Source organism: Neodiprion lecontei, chromosome 3, assembly GCF_021901455.1.
Source record: "Neodiprion lecontei isolate iyNeoLeco1 chromosome 3, iyNeoLeco1.1, whole genome shotgun sequence".
Taxonomy (NCBI): domain Eukaryota; kingdom Metazoa; phylum Arthropoda; class Insecta; order Hymenoptera; family Diprionidae; genus Neodiprion; species Neodiprion lecontei.
This window is the reverse complement of record NC_060262.1, coordinates 16,522,568-16,545,209: the sequence shown is the minus strand read 5'-3', so window position 1 is coordinate 16,545,209 and position 22,642 is coordinate 16,522,568. Positions and strand designations below refer to the sequence as shown.

The following is a 22,642-nucleotide window of genomic DNA, read 5'->3' as shown; positions in this document are numbered from 1 at the left end:
TCCTTTTTATATACGGCCTCGCAAAACCAACTGATTTCTGAAAAATCGCTGTTTTCAGAGAAAATACTTCATTCTTTCCCCAAACAATACTGAAAATTTCCAGCTAGGTGTCGAAGTTGTTAAGGAGCTGTGAATTTTCAAAATGTTCAAGTTTCTCACATAATATTTTATATTTCATGGCATTATCAACTATATGTATAACAAGTATTGAGTATGACTTCATGGGACACAAAGAAACAAATATTTAATTTCAAATAAATAATTACAATATGAATGATGAATAAAAATATTTTATTCTGCTATAAATATCCTATTCTCGCAGTCAATGAGTTTTTATTCTTAAGGCGATACAAATTATAGGGATGTAAGCCATATTTTTCTAACATTACTTTAGTATGTAGTTTTGCAAGCTCTTCATTTTTTTTTTTATTTAGGTTAATAATCGACAAGTGTAAATTTTCCACGCGCAATTCAAGAAGTCGTTGATAATGCCATGAAATACAAAATATTATGTGGGAAACTTGAACATTTCGAAAATTCACAGCTCGTTAACAACTTCGACTCCTAGCTGTAAATTTTCAGCGTTGTTTGGGGATAGAATGAAGTATATTCTCTAAAAATTTCACGCGATTTCGAGTTGATAGAAAAAAGTTACAGCTATCTGAAAAAAGCGTTTTTTCAGAAATCAGTTGATTTTGCGAGGCCGTATATAAAAAGGAACGTGATAATTAATAAGAATTCGTGTAGGTAGTGATAAAGTATACCTAGACGAAAAATTTGAGCCGTCGATTCGCTGTCTACTTAGAAAATTTTTGACTTGGCAGCGTTTCAAAGTTATGCGAAATTTTGCTAAAATAGTGGTTCCTGAAAAGGGTCCTAATTAAACTGGATTTTTCTTTGGAGTTGTTACGTCCGTAAGTAGAGTTTACTCCTAAGCGGAAGGAGTAACCTGCTTGGCTTCGCTTTTACGTTTCAGGTCAACCGGAAATCAGGATGAGGATTGAATAAACTTGAGTATGATTGATTTATCGATTATATGTTTATTGCGTAGAACTTGAGATACCGGCAGGAATGAATTGTGTTGTCCGAAAGATATATAATAAGTCTAGATGTGGAGTTATCGAGAGTTAGAATAGGAGTGTCGCTAGAGACTTGAAACGCACGGGTCCAGAAAAGGTGTGAAAATGCTAGAAGTGGGCAATAGAATTTGATGAGTAAGCGCGATAGTGAATAGCGTGAGACTACGTAGAGATAAGAGGACAGGACAGCGACCATGAGATTCATGTAAGAACTGTGGGAGAGTTAGCGAGTAGGAAAAATAGAGAGAAGTGGTATGCTGGACGTAATACCCCCCCCCCCCCCCCCCCGTCAGAGGGGGCATAGCGGTAGATATGGTCCCGAATATGGAAAGCAAGAAGGTGGAAATGTCATATACAGTAGTGAAACATGATTTCAAAGTATGTGCTTAAAATTAGTGTTGTAATATATGTGTTTATTATATTTGAACAAAGGTTTGTGTACAGGTGCGCTCTCGGTGAGCCTCGCGTTCAGACTAATCCACACGGATCAACGGTGGTTCGGAATTGTAAATGGTAACACACACACTTATACACGCATACATCGTGCGACGTCTTTCCCAACAATTAGTTTTACAATTTTTCTTATTATAGGTAGTGTATGGTATTTATAATCTGAATATAATATGTTGTCCGTATATATGAAAATGATAATTGGTGTGTGTTTACAAGTATGTAGTCGCAGTATGAATGTAGAATGAATATTGATTGATGCGTTTAGCAACATTAGTTGGATATTTGAGGATAAGTGTTTGTAATAGTAAGTTTATGTTTGAGATAGTATGGTTCATATTCTGGATTGCGTATGAGCGTAAGGCATATAGTTATAATACTATGGTTACATAATGTTGTTTAAAGCTAGGCGCCTAGGGTTAATGCGCATGGAAGCGGGTTCGTACACTTAAGATTAAACAACAATAATTTCTTTGATTCGCTGGGTACTATGTAATACTATTTTTTTTTTTTTTTCATATATCGAGATACAGAGTTTGACCTATTCGTACAATGATATCGGTTATGAGTGTGGATATATTTTGGGCTTATTGTAAACTAAGCGTATAAGATCGTCATTACAATCATTTTAATGCAGTAGTGTACACAAGCATATATCTTACTTATGTCTGTTTGGTAGCGCAACAGCAGATCTTGGTAGCAATATAGTAGTTGCCTATTTGTAATAAGGTTTTCGTAGGGTTTTAAATACTGGTGGGTTTGAAGGAAGCGGAGGTGGTGTGTAAGGAACTGCATCATGGGTTTCTACTTCGTTGGGAATGGGTAGGACAGAAGAAGTAGGTGGGTGGATAATATTTAGTTCGATTGGATTGTCATACCCTGTTTGTCTGGCTCTAAATGTCTGGTTCGTTTTTTTAGCTTTACAATGTGTGCACAGAGTAATGACTTTGCCGAGGCATGAGTGACGGTAGAATAAGTATAGGGTTGCGAGAGATAGTAAACCTACACCGCTGTAAGTAAGAGCGTCCTTGATGTGAAACATATAGCGCTGTGTGCGGTGGTGTGTGCTGATATCAGTAGCTTGTTTTACGATATCATGCAGCGATAGTCCGGTATTGGCCAAGGCATGTACATTTATGTGCGAGGTTTTGTGGAGTGGGGGGATTGCAATTAAGGATAAATTTGTGGTTTCATTTAAATTAACGTTTTTGTATATCCGGTCCAGATCAAGGGTGAAGTTCGGGATGTATGAGTGGGTTTCAGATGAGGTCGAATACGTAGTTGTGGAGAGTGTTACCTCACCTGTGTGACCGGTTAACTTGTTATTTAGTCGTAATATTCCGGCTCTTGAAATGGCGATTCGCGAAGTGTGGTCATTCGGACATAATATGTGTACGGTTTCTGGTTTTGCTGAGGAAAATATCCAAGCGTTGGTGACGGAAAGTTCCGTCCAATATGTGCCTTCGAAAGATGTTAGTCTAACGTTGCAATTTTTTGTTAGTGATTGTGAGGAGTGGAGAAACAAGTCGACTTCGCATAGCTTGTGGATTCCGCTGTGGAATAGTGGTTGACTTTGTCTGCAAATCTATCTGTTTGCGTTAGGATACATTTGTTGATTTTCGGTTCGGATAGCTGGAAGTATGACGCTCTATTTAGTGTTATTGCTATGTAGTCAGCACTGGGTTGAATGTATGCGAACTTGTTGGAAATCGTGTCGTAGGATTGTCTAACCAGTATGGGTAGCAAGTGGTATAAATTGAAAGTATCTCTATTTAATATGGGTATTGAGATGACGTAAATCAATCGCGGCTCAAAATATGCGATTTCTACTTTCGATATTCGGACTAAATCTTCAACGTATGCGGCATCTATGGGAACGGGAAATTCTAGAAGAGGTTTCAGCAATTGAATGTGTTGGATGCTCGAAATCATTTGTTCTGGAGATAAAATTTTTGGATGTATTATTCCTTGTTGTGCGAAGAGGATAGCGCCTATGAGGTTGTTAAGATCAAGTTCGTAATTATTCATGTATCTTTCTAGGTCAATGAGGTGTCTAATAAGTGAGACTGCAGTCTTGCTTGTGGACGTGAATCTTCCCGAGATAGTCATTTGGTTGCTTAGGGTTGCCAATATGCGGTCTTGTAATTCGTTGTGGGATGCAACGTTATCTAGTTCGCTACGATATGCACCCAGTGTCGATTGCACTATATTTGTTTGTTTGTTTAGCAGGATTGCTAGATGGTTTGTATCGTTGTATAGATTATCTATCTGTTGGTTCAAGTATTCACCGTCGTCTACATCTAGTGTTCCAAAAAGTGATTTGGAGAGGCTTCCCACAAAGTTTAAGGCTCCTCTTTTGTCGCGTTGCGTTGCTAACTTGGACAGCTCCCAGTGCGCTTTGTTAACTGTGCGATGACCAATTAATGATTTTATTTGCTTCTGTTATTCTTTGATTGTACTTATTCTGTTGGCTAACAATTCTCTGTGGTCACTCGTATCGCATCTACTTGCTAAGGTAGTACATTTTTCGCGTATTTTGTTCAAATAGTCTGTAATTTTTAATAACTGGGATAACATGTTACCAAGATCCACATAGTTGATTAGCGTCCATTCTTCGTTGAATGTCCGTAGATTGTTTATTTGTTCGAAGTGGATGCCGGGATTAACGTCAAGTTGTTGTATTGTGTACGGTATTTCATCGTGGTCGGTGATTTCCGCACTGGCCCTGTAATGATATACATATTCGAATGAGTTTGCAAAAGCTTGATTACTGAGCAAATCGCGTCTTGTTATTGTCGGTTGTACCGTGTTTGCTATTGAAGGGGTGAATGTGGGATTTTACTATGTATGTGCGATTTTCAGTTTATTGAGATGAACTATTTTAGTTTTATTTAGCGTGAGGTATATTTCGGCGTTAACGTCATCTATTATTCGTTTGATTACATACGGGCCTTTATAATGATCTTGGAATTTCGACCTTGTTTCGTTCAATAGGTAGACAGTTTGTCCTACTTCAAATCGTTGTGGGTTAATCGTTCTGTCGTAGTGTTCTTTACTTTTCTGTTTAGCTTGTTTCAGGTTCAACGCGGCGCGTTTACGGATGTCTGTGAGATTTGCTATTAGATCGAGGAGGAATGTATCGTATGTATGCGTGGATGTGTTGCTTAGTATCGCATCTGTCGGTAGTTTAGCTTCCGAGCCGAAGATCAGCTAGTGAGGTGAATAATGTGTACCGTCGTGTTTCGCTGTATTATAGAAGAAAATGGCGAAACGTATGGATTCATCCGAATCTTTAGCTACGTTGGTGTAATGTTTGATGTATCCGGTAATTACAAGGTGACTTCTTTCTAGTGAGCCGTTTGATTGCGGTCTAAAGGCGGTTGTTCGTAGTTGTTTAATTTTGAAGAGCCTACATATTTTTTTGAAAGCGGTACTCATGAAGTTTCGTCCCTGGTCAGTGAGTATAGTTCGCGGAGATCTATAGCGCGTGATGTATTCTTTAGCGAATACTGTCCCTATCGTCTTTGCCGTAGCATCGGGAATTGGAATGGCGTCTAAGAACTTGGTCAGATTGCACTGGATCGTCAAAAGGTAGCGGTTATTCGATTTCGTAACAGGGAGTGGACCAATTAAATCTAGAGCTACTTTGTCAAAGGCCTCTGCGGGCGTGTCAGTGATTGCCATAGGTAATTTTGTTTTGACCCTGACTAGTTTTTTCCTCTGGCAACTGCCGCAAGATCTGATGATATTTTGAATTTGCTTTTTCATATTTGGCCAAAAATATTTTTCTCTTATTTTATTGAAAATTTTTGTAACGCCTTGGTGTCCTCCGATCAGTGACTCGTGGTACTCTTTGATCATGTCTTCGCGTAATCGTTCGTCTGGTATAATTGTAGTATTTCTACAAAGTCTTACTCGAATGTCTGAATCCGCAAAAATGTGATAAATGAGTTTTTTAAAGATAGATCGTAGAATATCATCAACTCCTGGTCCTGACATGGGGAATGATATGGACCGAATGTCTAGTCCGGACAAGATAATCCTCAAGTTAACTAACGTGTAGAAAATGTCGTCAAGTCTGCCCGGGTCTGATTGACGTGGTTTCACTACGAGGGTAAATATGTATTTGTTGTTTTTCAACCGAATTTTAATTACGTCGGATATTTCTGGATTCTGGTTTTGAAAGGATTCCATGCTTATCAGATTTCCGTCTATCAACTGTTCTTCTAGTCCTTCTGTCCAACGACAATTAGCTGATACGGAATGAGCGTAATTGTCGCACAACATGAGAAGTCCGTCATTAGTTTCGGTTACGTTGGGTGTTGGTAATATGTCATTTTGATTTTGTACGAAGTAATCTAAGCAACAAAAGTTGTCATTGTCAATATGGGGGCGGTCCGGTTTTCGCTCTTCAGGATTGTCGCGACGTTGTGAGCATGAAGGTGGTAGCGTTGCCGTAGGTACAACGGAGGCATCGCTTTCCGTGTCTTTAACAGCTGACTTCGGATCATGTGTCACGGAGTCACTCTCCGAGATGTCAGTTGGGTAGCGCGAGGGAGTAGAAACCGGAGCATGTCTTGGAGCTGACCTAGTGCCGGTCCGACGCGTCGGCCGACGAGTTCAACGGGGAGCAGGGATTCTGGGTGTTGATGCGTCTGCTTCAGATTCAGAAGATGTCGAGTCATAAGTCGGGTTTTGATAATTACAAATGGTGATCGCTTTGTCGGAGTCTTTAAATATATAACGAATCATCTGATTAACAAGGTTTCAGTCTAACTTATCCACGCCACAGCCTAGTCTTGGAATCGAGAGCGATTTGAATTTGTCTTGTTCTAAGCAATTCTTTAGGTTTACTAGGGCGTTGAACAGTATTTCTTCAGTTGGTTTCTGGTAGTGGTATTTATTGGTTACTAGATTGGAAAAATGAGGCGGTTACCATGTGGCAGTGTCAATACGTTCGTTACTTTAGGGTCTAACTGTTGTAGTTGATCTCAGGTGATTATTTTCCTATTGATTAGTTATCCCGCGACTCCTCGTGATGTCTTGCAGTCTGCCGAGATGCTGTGGGCTTGGTTATCTTGTCTGTCGAGGAGATTGGCGCGTATTTCTTGAACAAATTTACTATGCGTTAATGGTAGGTGGTTAAGATCTGTTACAAATTCCGTGAATCGAGGAGTGTAATTTCGTCCTTTACGGGTAGTGGCTTCGGGTGTCGGCTGATTCAGTGTGTCGGACTGTTCTTCACATATTTTAACACTACGACCCTGGGGCTTACCGGAGTTTTGGTTTGATTTAGATGAGGTGAGTGGTTGAACTCGTTCGGTAATTTGCTTGATCGTTTTATCGACTACGATCGGTGCCTCCGTTGCGCTGCTACTGTCAGTCATACTGGCACTGGAGTCAGAGGTAACAGTAGAAGTCGAAGTGTCTTGTAATGCTTTGCTTCGTATTCGTGCTGGTCTACATGTTTCATTCGCTTGTAAGCGCCGGTAGATGAAGATAGCGTATCTGGTTCGCGAGCACGTGTTGGGTGTTGGTGAGCTACTTTGGTGCGCTTGTGGGCGTCAGTAGATGAGCATTCTGTATCGGGTCGTGGCCGTTTTGATGCCATAGATAGAATTCGGAAAGAGTCGACAGGTGGATTTCTGGAAAGCGCGTCTGCGTTGGAGTTCGCTATTCCTTTTTTATGTTTTGTGACGTACGAATATTCTTCCAACTTCAGTCTCCAGTGCATTAAACGAGAAGTCGGGTCTCGTACGTTATTGATCCACTTTAGAGGTTCGTGGTCTGTTACCAGGGTGAAGGTTCTACCGTAAAGGTAAGAACGAAAATGTTTGACCGCATGAACGACTGCTAAGAATTCTTTTTCGGACATCGAGTAATTGATTTCCGCTTTTTGTAACACCCTCGATGCATACGCGACTGGTAAATCCTCGCCACCTTTGTCTTGACTGAGTATTGCTCCTATTGCATACTTTGAAGCGTCGGTTGTTAGGACGAAGGATTTTTCGAAGTTGGAATACTGCAGTATCGGTTCTCGACACAGACTATCGCGTAGAGTTTCGAATGCAAATTGATGTTCTACTGTCCATAGGAAAAGGCTATTCTTCTTTAGCAAATTATTAATAAGTCTAGCAATTTTTGAAAGGTTAGGAATGAATCTTCGGTAGTAGCCTATCAAACCTAAAAATTGTTTAATCTGTTTAGGATTCTTGGGAACTGGGTAGTTTTTTATTGCTGATATCTTCTCCGGATTAGGTTTCAATCCATTTTGAGTGATGATTTGACCTAGGTATGCTACTTCTTGACGCAGAAATTCACATTTATCTGGCTGCAGGGTTAGTCCCGCATCAGACAATCTCTTCATGAGTTTCCGAAATTTGGTTTAGTGCTCCTCCAAGGATCCGGAGTGAATGACTTTGTCATCCAAATAGACAAACATATCTGTACCCTGTAATCCCGATAGAACCTGATCTATTAGACGTTGAAAGGTGGATGGGGCATTTTTTAAGTCAAATGGCATTCTAGTATACTCGAAATGGCCGTGAGGAGTCGAAAAAGCGGTCTTTGCGTTGTTATCGGGATGCATTGGAATTTGGTGGAACCCGGAAGCCAGGTCGAACGTTGAGAAATATTTTGCGGAGCCTAGCTGATCTAGGATATCGACGATATTTGGTAGCGGGTAAGCGTCGCCAATGGTTTTTTCGTTCAGTTTCCGGAGGTCAATGACCATTCGCCACTTCTTTTCGCCGCAGGCATCCGATTTCTTGGGGATGATCCAGACCGGGGAATCGTAACGAGATGAAGAATGTGTGATAATGTTTTGATCAAGGAGTCTGGTCACTTGTTTTTGTATTTCATCTTTGTGCACTCTTGGGTGTCTGTATTGTTTGGTATGAATCGGTGCGTCATTAGTAGTAGGGATCGTATGGCTGACTAAGTTTGTATGTCCCAGGGTGTCACCCGGGAGGAAAAATAAATGGTTGAATTCGATAGCAAGATCAACTATTAATTGTTTTTCTTCGTCGTTCAAATGATCCAATCGTAAGTTTTCTTTCAAAATCTCAAGGCGTCTCGAATCGTAATTTGGGGATGTGGGAAGAACGCGATTCTCGATCCTTTTTTGTTTTTCGTGTAAGACCTGTGCTAGTAAGACCTGTCCGCTGCTTGCAGTACTTGTATGCGTTAGGTGTGTTTTTGCACTGAGCGTGGCGGTGCTCGCGAGTTCATCGACTTCTTCTAGTGTTACGACTGGTCTTCTTATTTCCACAGCTGATTCGTTGGAATTTATTGCATAAACGTAAGCAAACCCTTGTTGGTTGGTAACCAGGGCGTGTCCCAGGAATATGTTAGCGCCTACTTCCAACTGTTCTATGAATCCCGTTTTTACAGAGGGATTCGAAATTTTTAGTGCAATCACCTGAGCCGTTCGTGGTGGTATCAATATGTAGTCTTCGTTTAGGAGTTTGAATGGTTTGCTAGTATTGTTCGGTATTATTTTTTCTGTATCGAAAGATATCGTTGCATTTTCGTTCCGTAAAAATATCGATCCTAAGGTTCCGTCTTCTTGTATCGGGAACAGATCGTCGACTATATGGAATATATGAAGGTTGTCACCGATTCGAATGCTAGTTGTTCCTAATACTTTTATTGGCTCATGTATAGCACTGGTAACGTGGACCTGACCTTCGAGTAATTTACACGGAACATGCGGATGTATTGCTCCGAGTTTAATTACGTTTAAATCAGCACCGGTGTCAACTATAAATGTGCTGGGTTGTCGTGTGAGTTCACCGGTGGTTATTCGAACCTTCGGTGTTTGTGTGACAGATGTTATGAGGATACGCGGTGGTGTTTTTGTATTGGTTCTATGCTTGTTAAAGAGAATAAAGCCGGTTTCGCGAGAGATAAGGTAGTTGTTTTTGAAACAGATAGTCGCCTTTTCGGAACGTAAAAAGTCTGAACTCAGTACACCGTCTTCGATGATAGGGAAGGAGTTATTGACAAAATGGAATTCGTGGCGTGTATTAGCTAACTCGATGTAGAGACTTCCTATTGTTCTGATGGATTCTTCCGTTATCCCTGAAATCTGCCTAATGTCCATCTTTGTGGCGTGGACTCTTGGGTTGATTTTATCGATTTTTAACAAATTAATATTAGCGCCAGTATCTATTATCAGTGTCACGTACCCATTCAAAGACTGCGGGCATTGTGTTCGAATCTGTGGAGGGCCAGAATCTATGTGTACGCAGATGACGTTTGGTTTGGACGCTGCTCCGGTTTGGGGGAGGTAGATGCGTCCGCGCGGCCGTCCCTGAACTCGTTTAAATGGCTCGCGTTGTCTGAATATTCGCAATGTTGCTCTGCTTCGCATGAAACTTCCGGGTGGACGCCTGCATCGCAATTCTCGTTCAAGTAGTCTTGTGTTACGTAATTAACCCTGAAGTTCGATTGTGAAGGATTTGCTGTGTTATACTGTTGTGAGCGTTGACTGTCATTTCACGTCTGGTCTAAAGGTTGGTTTGTCGGGTCTCTTGCTCGATATCGGGTGTTGGGATTGTTCTGTTGTTGACGATTAGTGTTATTTTGAAAAGCTCTTGAATCTTGGTGGATTTTCGGATTCTGGGGATATTGGGACCGATTTGAGCGGCACTTATCGTTTGAGTGGCCTTTGCGACCACACTGCGTGCCAGTTGTGTTGTTGCGCTGCTCCGTTCTGCACTCTTCTATACTATGACCTGCCTTCTTGCAGTATCTACACACTACTAACACGGAAGGTTGTTCAGGACAATATTTATCGATGTAATCGGTTAATTTAGATATACTACATTTTATATGGTTTTGTGTTTCGTAGTTAGTATCACGGTATGAGGTTAGTTTAAGTCTATCTGATAACAGTTTTTCAGTCTTGGTGGCCGTGTCTATAGCCATTGTAGGGTTTGTGGATTCTCATGAGCTACTGTTATTTCTAATTCGTCTAGTAACCCTTTCATAAATCTTAGTCTTGCGGTCTCTGATATTTTTCTTTAGCACTTGAGCATTACTGATAGATTCTGAGGCATCTATTGATTCGCACGCTTGTCTTAACAGATGTTTTATTCAAGCACCGTGATCTAGAACACTCTCGTTTCGCCTCTGTGCCGATTGTGCGAGGTCTAGCTGGATATCTGGCAGGTGTTGTTTGGATGCGTAGGCCTGTTTTAGGCAGTCTAGCAAATCTCGAAGAGAATCCGGATTATCTGACTCTACATATATACTCACGTCGCCTTCGATTTTCGTGGGAATGAGTGTAGAGAATAAATTCAGTTCTCTGGCTAAGACAGCTTGTTTTGCGCATTCTACTTTAGTTATGAATTCGGATACGGGTATATTAGTGCCACTGAATGTGGGAATCAGAGCCAATGCATCTTTAAGAGGCAGGTGCACAAAAGTGCTTTCGGTAGCCATGTTGTAAATTTTAATCTAGGATTTGTCGACTTACAAAGTGAAGATGAAGAGAAGGAATAGAAGAAAATGTTGCATTTTTCCGTGAGGATATAATATTGGAAAATATTGGATGTTGGTCCAGCGATTTCGTGTCTGTAGGCGGTGATGTACTAGAAGTCGTGAAGAATGAAGATGTCGTTGTAGTCGCAGCAGAAGATAGTTTTTCAGCAATATCGATTTGGCGATACGGATTTGTTTGTGACGTTCGTGTGAATCAGAGATCGTTGATTGCGTTAAACGTAGAATATGGCTTTCAAAGTGTCTGCAACACTATCACACAGTGGTATTACTTTTTTATTAACGTCACTGAGCTTGCACACTTCGGAACCGGTCTATCAGATGGCACTTCATGCGTAGCACACACGTAAAATTGTATCACTGGATTTCCGGAAAGCGAAGGCCACCGCTGCCACCAATGTTACGTCCGTGAGTAGAGTTTACTTCTGAGCGGAAGGAGTAACCTGCTTGGCTTCGCTTTTACGTTTCAGGTCAACCGGAAATCAGGATGAGGATTGAATAAACTTGAGTATGTTTGATATATCGATTATATGTTTATTGCGTAGAACTTGAGATACCGGTAGGAATGAATTGTGTGGTACGAAAGATATATAAGAAGTCTAGATGTGGAGTTGTCGAGAGTTAGAATAGGAGTGTCCCTCGAGACGTGAAACGTACGGGTGCAGAAAAGGTGTGACAATGCTAGATGTAGGGAATAGAATTTGATGAGTAAGCGCGATAGTGAATAGCGTGAGACTACGTAGAGATAAGAGGACAGGACAGAGACCATGAGATTAATGTAAGAACTGTGGGAGAGTTAACGAGTAGGAAAAATACAGAGAAGTGGTATGCTGGACGTAACAATATTTATAATATAATAAAGTTATGAAAAAAAATGTTGAAAAAATATTGAAATAGTCAATTTATTTGTAAAAAATTTACGAATAAATGGCGGAAAAAATTTTTTTTGCAAATCAATTAATATCATGTATTAATAAGAAAACGATAATATCATGATTAAGAAAAAAAATATATTTTTCAACAGTATTACTTGGATTTTTCAGTTTTTGTTCGAGTACAAAAATTATCATAAACAAAGTATGAATATTTCTTCAACTTTCATGACGTGATATTGTTGAGTATGTTTATAAGAAAGGCTCCACGAAGCGAAATATTTTTGCGACAATTATTTAAATATTTTTTTTTATTTACAATGAAGACGGAAGTTCGAGAAAATTTTGTTACTTAACAATCGTTTAACTAGTTGAAAAATTAACTTCAAGCAAAATTTCCAACAAGAATAAATTTTTTGAAGTGTTCGAAATACACCACAATTTTTTCAAATTTTTTAAAAATATTCAATACCTTAAAAAAATTAATCAATATGTCGTACTCGATTTTGACGCCGCGCGCGCGACCTAAAAACGAAGCGCGGAGACCCATTTTCAGCGTTGAATTAAAATTATAAATAATGAAGATAGAGTTCCGGGAGCTGGGAGTTTTTTTATTGGAAATTTCCTCCTCTTCAAGAATCTTTTTTTAAAATTTCAAAAATATGAATAGTCTATGAGATATTGGCGAAAAACGAAATACTTTTTTTCCATCTTTAATTGTTTATAACTTTTGCAATTATTTATGTGCTGATAAACTTTTTTAGCACATTTGTTTAGGCGTCATTCCGAATCCAATGAGCTATCGCACATAACTTTAAGAGCAGTATCTCTATTTTAGACCATTTTGAGCCTATCGACTTGACTAGTTCAGTCCTACAAGAATATCTTAAAGCAAACAAGAAACGCATAACACAGGCCTGTGAAATATTTTTATGCAAGATTTTTAAAGATTTTTGAACGTTTTTGATTAAAAAATTAATAAATATAATGAATCTAAAACTGAATGTTTAGGTACAAAATTAACAACATTAGTTTTAAACAAGACTTGAGAGCCTAGATAAATCACAAAGACTTATACAATCTTTTTCTCTTGTACTTACGTAGCTTTAAATATATTTAAAATCACCATAAGCAACAACTATTGAGGGTAAATGAATATTTAAATGTCAACACTACCATTAGTATATACAATTAACGCAAAAATTGGAAGTTAACTTCAGTAGCATTAAGAAAACAGAAAGAAAAATTCTCAGAAAATTTACATAATTAATTTTTCAACATATTTTAGTCGTATATTCGTACTTAATACCTACCGAAATTACTATTCACTTCCTTGCTGGTGGCGGTGGTAGTGATGGAGATGGTTGGGGGGGGGGGGGGGGGGGGCACCGCAGGCCTGTGTAATCAATCTACCTCCAATAACTATACTTTCCTACACAAAGCGTGTTCAATCTCTAACAAGTAAAAATATTGTTTCGTCCGTGCTAACATCATCACTAACTGTACCCAGAATAGCTGTTAGAGGTTAACCCGTGAAATTCATAAATGAAGAATTTAATCAATTGATTAATAACTGTATTTTTTTGCATAAGTACTTGGGTTACAGTTTGGATCACAAGTAACAAGCAACGCATAATTATTGAAATTGAAAAAAAAAAAATTTACCTTCCAAAGCGTAACTTGTCGTGTGTTATTAATACGTCGTGCGATGTAGTCATCTCATCACAAATATTACAGATAAACACCATTGTTCAGATAAGTATGGCGTTGGATATTTAGTAACCATTGGTATTTACGCAATTCATTATCTAACTACACAAGTAATATTTTTTAATTACGAAATTAATTAGATGGCCCGACATTTTTACCTCCACTCCAGCTACGCCGCTCTGACCACTCTACCGCTTGAGATCGAGCGTCTCGAGTCAACTCCACTGACTCCTAGTACTCCACTCGGAATAAACGCAAAAGGCTGTAAAATGCTTCGCTCCGACTGCGCTTTGTCATTTACCAAACGCTCCAGAATAAATAGTGCAACCGGATTGCATGTACTGAAATCAACTATTATATTCCAGTTAAGAGGGTATATACAGTCATAAATTTTTAGAAAACCGATTTTTTTGCACATTTCAATATGCCTGATCTTCTAAGAATATTTTGAGCCCATGACTAATAAAAAATTCGAATAATTTTGGAAGTTACACGAATTTTAGTAAGTCAGTGCACCTGACCGGTCGGGTCAGATCGGAACACTGATCTCTATTATAACTGGATGGGGTATACGCTGAAATGTCCGTGATCAAATGAATGTCAGTGGCGGCCATTTTTTTCGTGGCTCTATGCCACCCACGTGACCTCGGACGCGCGATACCGAAGCATTTTCGAGCGATTGATGCACTGATCTTTGAGCCAACTTTTTAATTATTAGTAAACTTATTAAATTTTTTAAATGGTTCATACGTGCGTGTTTTGCGGCGTGAAATTTAGAGCCGGCAATGGAAGGACTTTCCACTCGTAAGTATTCGTTTCAAATAAATATAAATCGCATCATAGGTGTCATATTTATCACGGTGGATAGGGTTAGAGTGCCGATGAATTTTTGAACTCCAAATTGGTACATTATTTATACTTATAGTGTTTGCTCCAGATTTCCACTGAAACAGCCAGAGATCTTCAGGTCATGGCTGAACGCTATGCAGTTGGGAGAAAATTTTCTGCCAAAAAAGGGGATGAAATTATGCTCGGATCATTTCGAAAAGGAATGCTTGAAAAAACCATGCGTCAATGTAACATTGGCTGAAAGTAGCATTCTGACACTTTTTGGCATCCCAAAATCAGCCTGTGTATACCGCAGAGCAATTAAAAAACCTGGAGACACACGCACGTTTCACAGGTACCGCGCATCAATTGTAAATTCTGTAAAATGTTCAGATCTAATGATTTTTAGCATTTTGATATGTCATTCATTATATGCTACCACCTTTACGATATGATGAATATAACTTCTCGTAAATTTGTGTTAGTGTACCAGAGAGATGGATTTATTTTTGATATTCCCAATTAGCCTGAGTTGTCCTGTTGAATGAATTCACCTTAAGGTTTAAAGCAAAAGCTAGTTGCCTGCTACAGAAATGTAATACCCTTGATCTTTCAGCTTTCCACATAAAAATGCCCAATTTCTAGCGAAGTGGATTGCAAACCTAGGATCTGAAAACTGCATTGTTGGTCCTAGGAGCTCACTTTGTTCTGAGCATTTTGAAAAATCCTGTTTTCGCCCATTCGGTCACAGTCATGGCCAACTGCTGCGCTTGCGTGATGCTGCAGTCCCTACAATTTTTGTTCCTACAACATCTGAAGGTATAATTCATGACTTGAACGTAATTACACCAATTTGTAAAATTGTATCCTGGGATGATTTAGAGTAATAACGATATTTTGCAAGAGTTCAAGAGTCCAACTTTTCAATTGTTAAATGTACATTTCATTGTAAATTTCAGAAAGACTTGGACTAGAAATAGCAAAACAAACTGGTTCGTCTGAAGAGTTGCCTGCGGCAAAACGTCTCCATGCCGAGAGTGATTCCACGGTTGACGTTGTTATATCTAGTCCATTGAATCAAACTCCAGAGTCGCAAACCAGACGCCGTGTTCAACTCACTCAACATGACCATCACTACGAAGACACACCAAGAACAATTAAAAATAAATTATCTGCTACCAACCAAATATTACAGAAGATGAAAGGGGAAAGGCGGGTCTACAAGCAGAAAATCAACCCACTGCAGAAGAAAGTTCGCTCATTGAAGGATATTGTAAGTGAACTCCGTAAAGCTCGGGCTATTTCAGAAGCTGGACTCGCGTATTTAGATAGTATTGCTGATGAAGATATTTCTGAATTTCTGAAGCGATACATAAACAATAAAAAAAATGTTAGTAAAGAAACTCCTGCAGCAAAAAAAAAAACAATGGAATAATTCAAATAGGAACGTAGAGCTACGAATATCAAGACAGAGGTACCCACCGGCTTTGACGTCATTTGCAATGACGCTACACTTTTATTCCCCAAAAGCTTATGAGTTTGTGCGTAGGAAATTTTGTAACGCTCTTCCGGAACCTAGTACTTTGAGATCCTGGTATTCAACAATCAATGGTGAGCCTGGATTTACATCGGAAAGCTTCGATGCTGCAACCTTTTAAGGACGGGACTGCTTGATATTTCGACCACTCAAGTATCATAATGATTTCGAGTTGTTTTGGGAATAATATTATGTGTTGAAGGTAGGAAAAATAGTGTAACCATTCTAGGAAGCATATTTGACCTTGAAATAGTGATTCCAAGGTCAAATTTTTTATTCACTATTTCAACCTGAAAATTGGTATACCCACATATTTTGGTACACTGAATTCGAAAAAAATAGTATTGTGTATGGTAAAACGCATCTTCAAGTAAATATAAAGTCAAAATATTTGATCACAGTTAGTTTCTACCGGCAGATCAGCACATTGTTTTTTCTTGCGGAGGAATTCTTATCATTTTCGGCTTCAAATAGAAGCAATAAATTTGACCTTGAAATGTAATTTTCAAGGTCAAGGATGTGTCCTGGACATCTCTTACTATTTTTTTTTCGTATTCAGCGTATCCAATTACGTAGGAAAGCACTCCTAACTCGCCAAGTCAAATTTTTAACATTGGACTTTACGTTGCAGACAGGAGTGGTCGAAATTTCGACCACTGGGTTGGTCGGACACTCCACGTGAGAAATTCGTTGATATTATACACAAATTTCGCGTAAAATAAACGGTCGATTTCAACGTAAAAATTCCCGTCAAGAAAAGGTTAAAATTGAAAGTATCGGAAGCAGAAAGTGTCGGCAAAGAAGTTCTAGTTAGTTTCATGCTAGATGAAATAAATATTCAAAAAGGGATCCAGTACCTCTCTAACGGAATCATTAGAGGTTACTTAGACTCAGGGAGCGGCATTGATACGTGTGGCACTGTTCCGTTAGCCAAAGATGCTTTAGTGATGATGGCTGTATCATTAGATAGTAGTTGGAAGATCCCTTTGGGATATTTTTTGATTAGTGGCATCGATTCAGAAATCAATTCTGGACTGGTCAGAGAAGACTTAACACGTTTGCACGAAGTTGGCGTAAAAGTAGTTTCTGTGACGTTAGATGGTCCTTCCGAACATTTTGCGACAATGCGCCTGCTTGGTGCAAGTTTTGACATGCCGAATCCAAAGCTCTTCTTTCCACACCCATCCAGTGGGTACAAAGTTCACATAACATTTGACGCCTGCCATATGTTAAAACTGGTGAGAAACTGCCTGGGTGAGTTTAAAATTCTCAAAGCCAGTAAATGTAACTTGATTGAATGGAAATTTATAGTAGCTTTAGCTGATCTACAAACGGAAGAAGGACTGCGGGCTGGAAATAAACTTAGGACTGCTCACGTTCAATACTGGAAAATGAAGATGAAAGTAGCTCTTCCAGCTCAAACTCTAAGTAGTAGCGTAGATGATGCTATAAAATTTTCTGCACATTTAGGCTTGAAAACATTTTAGGAAAGCGAAGGCACTGTACGTTTCATACGATGCATTGATAGGTTGTATGATTTCTTAAATTCACGCAACCCGTTTGCAAAAAAATTCAAGGCTCCTTTGCGAAACTCTAATGAAGTTTTCTGGAGGCACGCGGTCAAAGCAGAATTAGAGTATTTAAAAAACATCACAGATGTGAAGGGTACACCTTCATTTAGTACCAGAAGATATGTTCCAATTGTGGGCCTCGTTACAGGACTTATGGCTGTTCTCAATATTTTTGACGTATGAAGACGATTTTTCTTGATTTTGATGACTTGTTGATTAATGTTATTCTTGGATATGAAGGTCACAACTCAAAACACTTTTTTATAGTGCTAACGTTTCAGCCCTGATGGGGGCCCTCCTCAGAACCAATTTATTTAAACATCTGTCACGAACAAAATAATAAAATAATGTACAACTCCGTTATAACAAACTTAAACCTAAGTGGTTTAGATAATAAGCAAGGATGTTTATGCAGATATAATTGAGAGGAATTACCTAGTGTGGGATGACACTTTCAATTACAGCAGACAGGAAACACTCTTAAGTAGTGAATGCGTGTTGGTAAATAAATAATAAATAGAAACGATAAAAAACAAAAACCGAAACACACTGCGATCGCGATACGTAGTTCCCAAGACTTCATCCTTGTTGTTAATTTGATAAAATAAAACACACAGCCGTTATAGGTTTAAATCAAGAGCACATTTGCACATGTGGAACGTCCAGTGTGTAGTGGGGGGAGATCGATATCGATAGTTATCAGAGCAAACGCAGAGTCAACGGGTTAAAAGGAAACCAATATTTTGTTAAGAAGGTAAAATCGAGAGCAAGCTCAGTCGGTAATGGATAATTACAATGGTTGTATCACAGAGGTGTAAATAGTACTCAAATGTTCGATGTCTTGTCTTCGGTTGACAGAATTGGGATGTGCAACAATATTGCACATTTCTAACAATAGCCTATTGCAATACAATGGTTCAACGTCAATAATGCTGGCTTGAGAATAATTGAAAGAGTGGTCGAAATCGATGGCATGCCTCGTCAGTGCAGTATAATTATCCTCGTGTTCATGGATATTGCGTTTATGCTCGGTTATCCTGGTGTGTAGTTGCCTACTTGTTTGGCCTATGTAGGACATGTTGCATTGCTTGCAGGGAATTTTGTAAACTACACCAGAACGCATACCCGGGGGTAAGGGGTCCTTACCCGAATCAAACATAGAGGATAGATCATGTGCACATTTACCCACAAATTGAATTTTGTACTTAAAGAATGTTCTGTTGAGTGACTCAAACAACCCGGCAACGTATGGGATGGAAATATAGTTTTTTTGATTAGCTTGTGCAGCAGATGCATCGATATTATTGTTGGAGCTAGTCGATGACAAGATGGAATCGTATTTGAACTGTATATGCTTGTTGAGCAGACGAGATGGATAGTCATTTTTACTTAGTACCTGCTGAATCAAGGACATATTTTTGTTATGAAATTCCATACTTGAGAGTCGGATCGCTCTGTCAACCAAGCAATGAATCGTTCCAATTTTGTAAGATCTGGGATGGTGAGAATGGAAATTTAAATACATTTGTGACCAGGTAGCCTTATGAAACCAATCTGTTTTGATGAGCTGGTTATCGTTAATGATCAAGACATCTAAAAAGCTAATTCGATGGTTAAACTCTATTTCAGAGGTAAATTGTAATCTCGGATGGGATTGGTTGAAGACAGATAGCATTTCTGCAACTTTATCCGAAGGGACAGCTGTGATTATGACATCTACATATCTGAAATAGAATGAAGGCTTGAAGTCCAGTTTGTTGAGACAATATTGTTCAAGATAATCCAAAACCAAATCCGACAAAATTGGAGAGAGCGGCGAGCCCATCGGTAAATCAATTTTGTTATAACGGAGTTGTACATTATTGATGTGAAACATCTATAGCCGCACGTAAAACAGATTTCTGGCGTGGCGACGCAAGCCGTGGCGACGCGTCGCCACGCTATATGATGGTAGTACGGTGTGGCGACGCGTCGCCGTGCGCAATCGACTGTGCATTGTATACTCCCGGAGTGTATACAGTGTTTTGTTTTTGTTTACTACAGTACACATAACCTGTGTTTTACTTGAAAACAAATTATTCTGATAATAAAATGTCTGACAGTAATAATTTAGAGAGTGAAAGTGATCAGCCTCCTGCAAAAAAAGCAAAATCACCCGATGACACACTATCAAGTCATCAGTAAGTTAATTATATTTTTATAATTAAAGTGTGCATTTATCTGTGCATTAAGCACGCGTATATTTGGTGTGTTTTTTTTTTTTTAATTGATTATTAATTTTAATTAATTTTAATTTTTTTAAATTGATTATTAATTATAATTAATTTTAATTTTACAAAATAATGTCGATGTTTCACATCTGCCAGGCGTCCCGTGACGGCTCATTTTTTTTATTATTTTGTTCGTGACAGATGTTTAAATAAATTGGTTCTGAGGAGGGCCCCCATCAAGGCTGAAACTTTAACACTATAAAAAAGTGTTTTGAGTTGTGACCTTCATATCCAAGAATAACTGTGACGTTGCACCTACAGTGCAAGTCACAACAAACCCCAAACCCGCGGGGAAGAGCCGAACGGGTGAGTCCCGGCCCGTCGGGAAACACCCGAAGCTACCCGAAGCTCACCGACGCTCGGCTGAGCCGAGCGCCAACCAGCAGTACGACCACGTCTCGCCACCAGGACTGACGTTATACAACACGAACCCCAGAAAGAAAGAGAGAGAGAGAAAGAGAGAGAGAGAGAGAGAGAGAGAGAGAGAGAGAGAGAGAGAGAAGAAACACGAAGTGACCAGCAGGACGTCCCCTCCACACCGCCACCCAGCCGCACCGACCGACGACACCAGGTTAGCCTGCGATTTACAGCCGATCTGCACCTCCTCCCATTCCTCCCCCCGCAATACCGACCCTTCCTCCCTCACACTCCCCGTCGCCCTACACCGCCCCCCCCCCGCGCGCGTACCGTTAAGTTAGAATTAAGTGACGCTAAGGGCTGAGGCGTGATCAGCCACCGCTAACGTCTACAACCATTTTGTACAGATCTTTTACAGTTTTAAGTCAACTCCCCCCCCCCCGATCTCAATACGTTTACACTTTTCAAAAATACATACACAAAGTTTTACCTATTCACTCAGTCTTGACTTTCTCGCCCCGTCTCTAATTGTTCCTCCCTTCCCCATATTTAGTACGGACTCAAAACCCGTCACATAACATTAATCATTTTTGACGTATATGTGAAACCAGAGGAGTCGCAATTAAAGTACTTGTTACATACAAGTTAAGCCAGGATCACCTTGAACTCTTCTTTTATACAATCAGATCTTGTGGTGGATGGTGTCCTAACCCCACCTGTAGTCAATTTGTTTCTGCTTACAAAAGACTGCTGGTACGCCACGAAATAACAGTAGTAAATGAAAACTTTGAGTCTATGGACTCAACAGCAATTCTAACTGCCTCGTCGGGTACTTCTAAAAAGAAAAACGTTGACCTTTACGATACGGCTGTTTATGATAATATAGCTAATATCAGAGTTTCCAAAAAATATGATTTACATGAGGAAGGTGAACAGTTCAGCAATACTGAAGATTTTTTGAATGAGTTTCTCCTTTTTCGATCAAGGCTTCCCACGGCACTTTCAGTTTTTTCAAATAGCTGCGTAGCTCATATTGCGGGCTGGGTTGTTAAAAAATTGTAAAATGAAAGAAAAACCCGTAGTCAAATGTGAGAAGTGTCGACTAGCTTTCCTTCAGGACTCCCCATTGATGGAAGAATTTCACAAAAGTTGTGCTCTTATCCGTGCAAAGACCAGAGGTGGCCTGATATATCTTAGTCAGTCAGTAGTGAAAATTTGCCAGTACGCTGAAAACCTTTTGAGGACCGCATTGAAAATTAATAACGGTATGACACCAAGTGAACTAAATTTTGCAGCTGTTCTTTGTTCCAAAGTCATGGTGGATCTACTCCAGGCACCTGATACTTTATTCAACTCCTTGAACGTGATCATGTATTTGATGATGCCATTGAGGAGTTATCAAACCACATTTATCTTCTAACCAAAGAGATTTGTAAAGCTTATATAAAATTACGTCTTTTTGCTGCCACAAAAATCGCTTCAGAAAAAGCCGTTGGTACAAAGGTCCGTCACCATATGACACAGCAAATTATTTGCCAAAATCAATGAGTGGATACTTCTTCTCAATTCCAGCATACTGAAGTATTTGAGTTAGATTTTAATAACCTTTCAACCTTTTAACCATACACCTTATACACGAGGCCTTAAGTCATATATGTACCTTGTTTTCATGTCTCCTTGCCTTATCCTTTATTATTTGTACCTTATCTTTTATCCCAAGTACCACATATCCTAGATACCATATACCTAAGTACCTAAGTTATGTTGCAACAGTCCATTAGCATCTACCTCTAGTCCTAAATACCATTATATTTGAGTACGTAAGTTACCTTGCAGGAATCCTTCAACGCCTCACACCACATACGTATACTTCAAGTCAAGTACCTTGTATTATCACATTGCATTGCATTGCGTGTCCATATCCTTATCTTACACCTTGTTATCCATACCTTGTGTAAAACCTCAATTCCTCGTTTGCTAACATCATATTTTATTAATACCTTATTTCTAAAAACATCCACATCGTTCGTTTTTCGTTACCCCTCCAAACTTCCTACCAAAACAATTTCCCAAGAATATCTCTTGTAATCCCATCAAATTTCTTCCACCCATAAATCCCACAAATATCCCCTTCCTATACATCCACTAAAAAGATAATATAGCATTCATTCAAGAACTTGATGATTATATTCCTACAGATTAGAAGATATGGACTACCTCTAGACGAAGATATTCTACAGGATGACGAACGAGCAGACCAAGCTGGAAGACATTTGGTCAATGCGTGTAACCAGTGACTGGCACAGGCCCTTTATAGTACCTCATTGAACCAAATCTTAATACAGTAGAACGTCGATTATCCGAACTAATTGGGGGACATGGGTGTTCGGAAAACCAGTTTATTCGGATAACCGAACTATATACTTTTATTTACCAATTCACCAATAAAAACCATATTTGTAAT

The 22,642-nt window shown here is 39.3% G+C and overlaps 2 protein-coding genes across 6 annotated transcripts in view; one reads left to right on the top strand and one right to left on the bottom strand.

The window, feature by feature from the left end:
- The window catches only part of LOC107225884 (GPI inositol-deacylase), a 223,323-nt gene that overhangs the window by 159,207 nt on the left and 41,474 nt on the right, over window positions 1–22,642 (bottom strand). The gene's annotated exons all lie outside the window — the stretch shown is intronic.
- On the top strand, window positions 13,577–16,119 carry LOC124293594 (THAP domain-containing protein 1-like). The gene is made up of 5 exons (XM_046734991.1): window positions 13,577–13,988; window positions 14,119–14,419; window positions 14,553–14,798; window positions 15,060–15,262; window positions 15,403–16,119. The coding sequence occupies exons 2-5, from the start codon at window positions 14,355–14,357 to the stop codon at window positions 15,876–15,878; spliced, it is 990 nt and encodes a 329-aa protein (XP_046590947.1). The 5' UTR covers window positions 13,577–13,988; window positions 14,119–14,354; the 3' UTR covers window positions 15,879–16,119.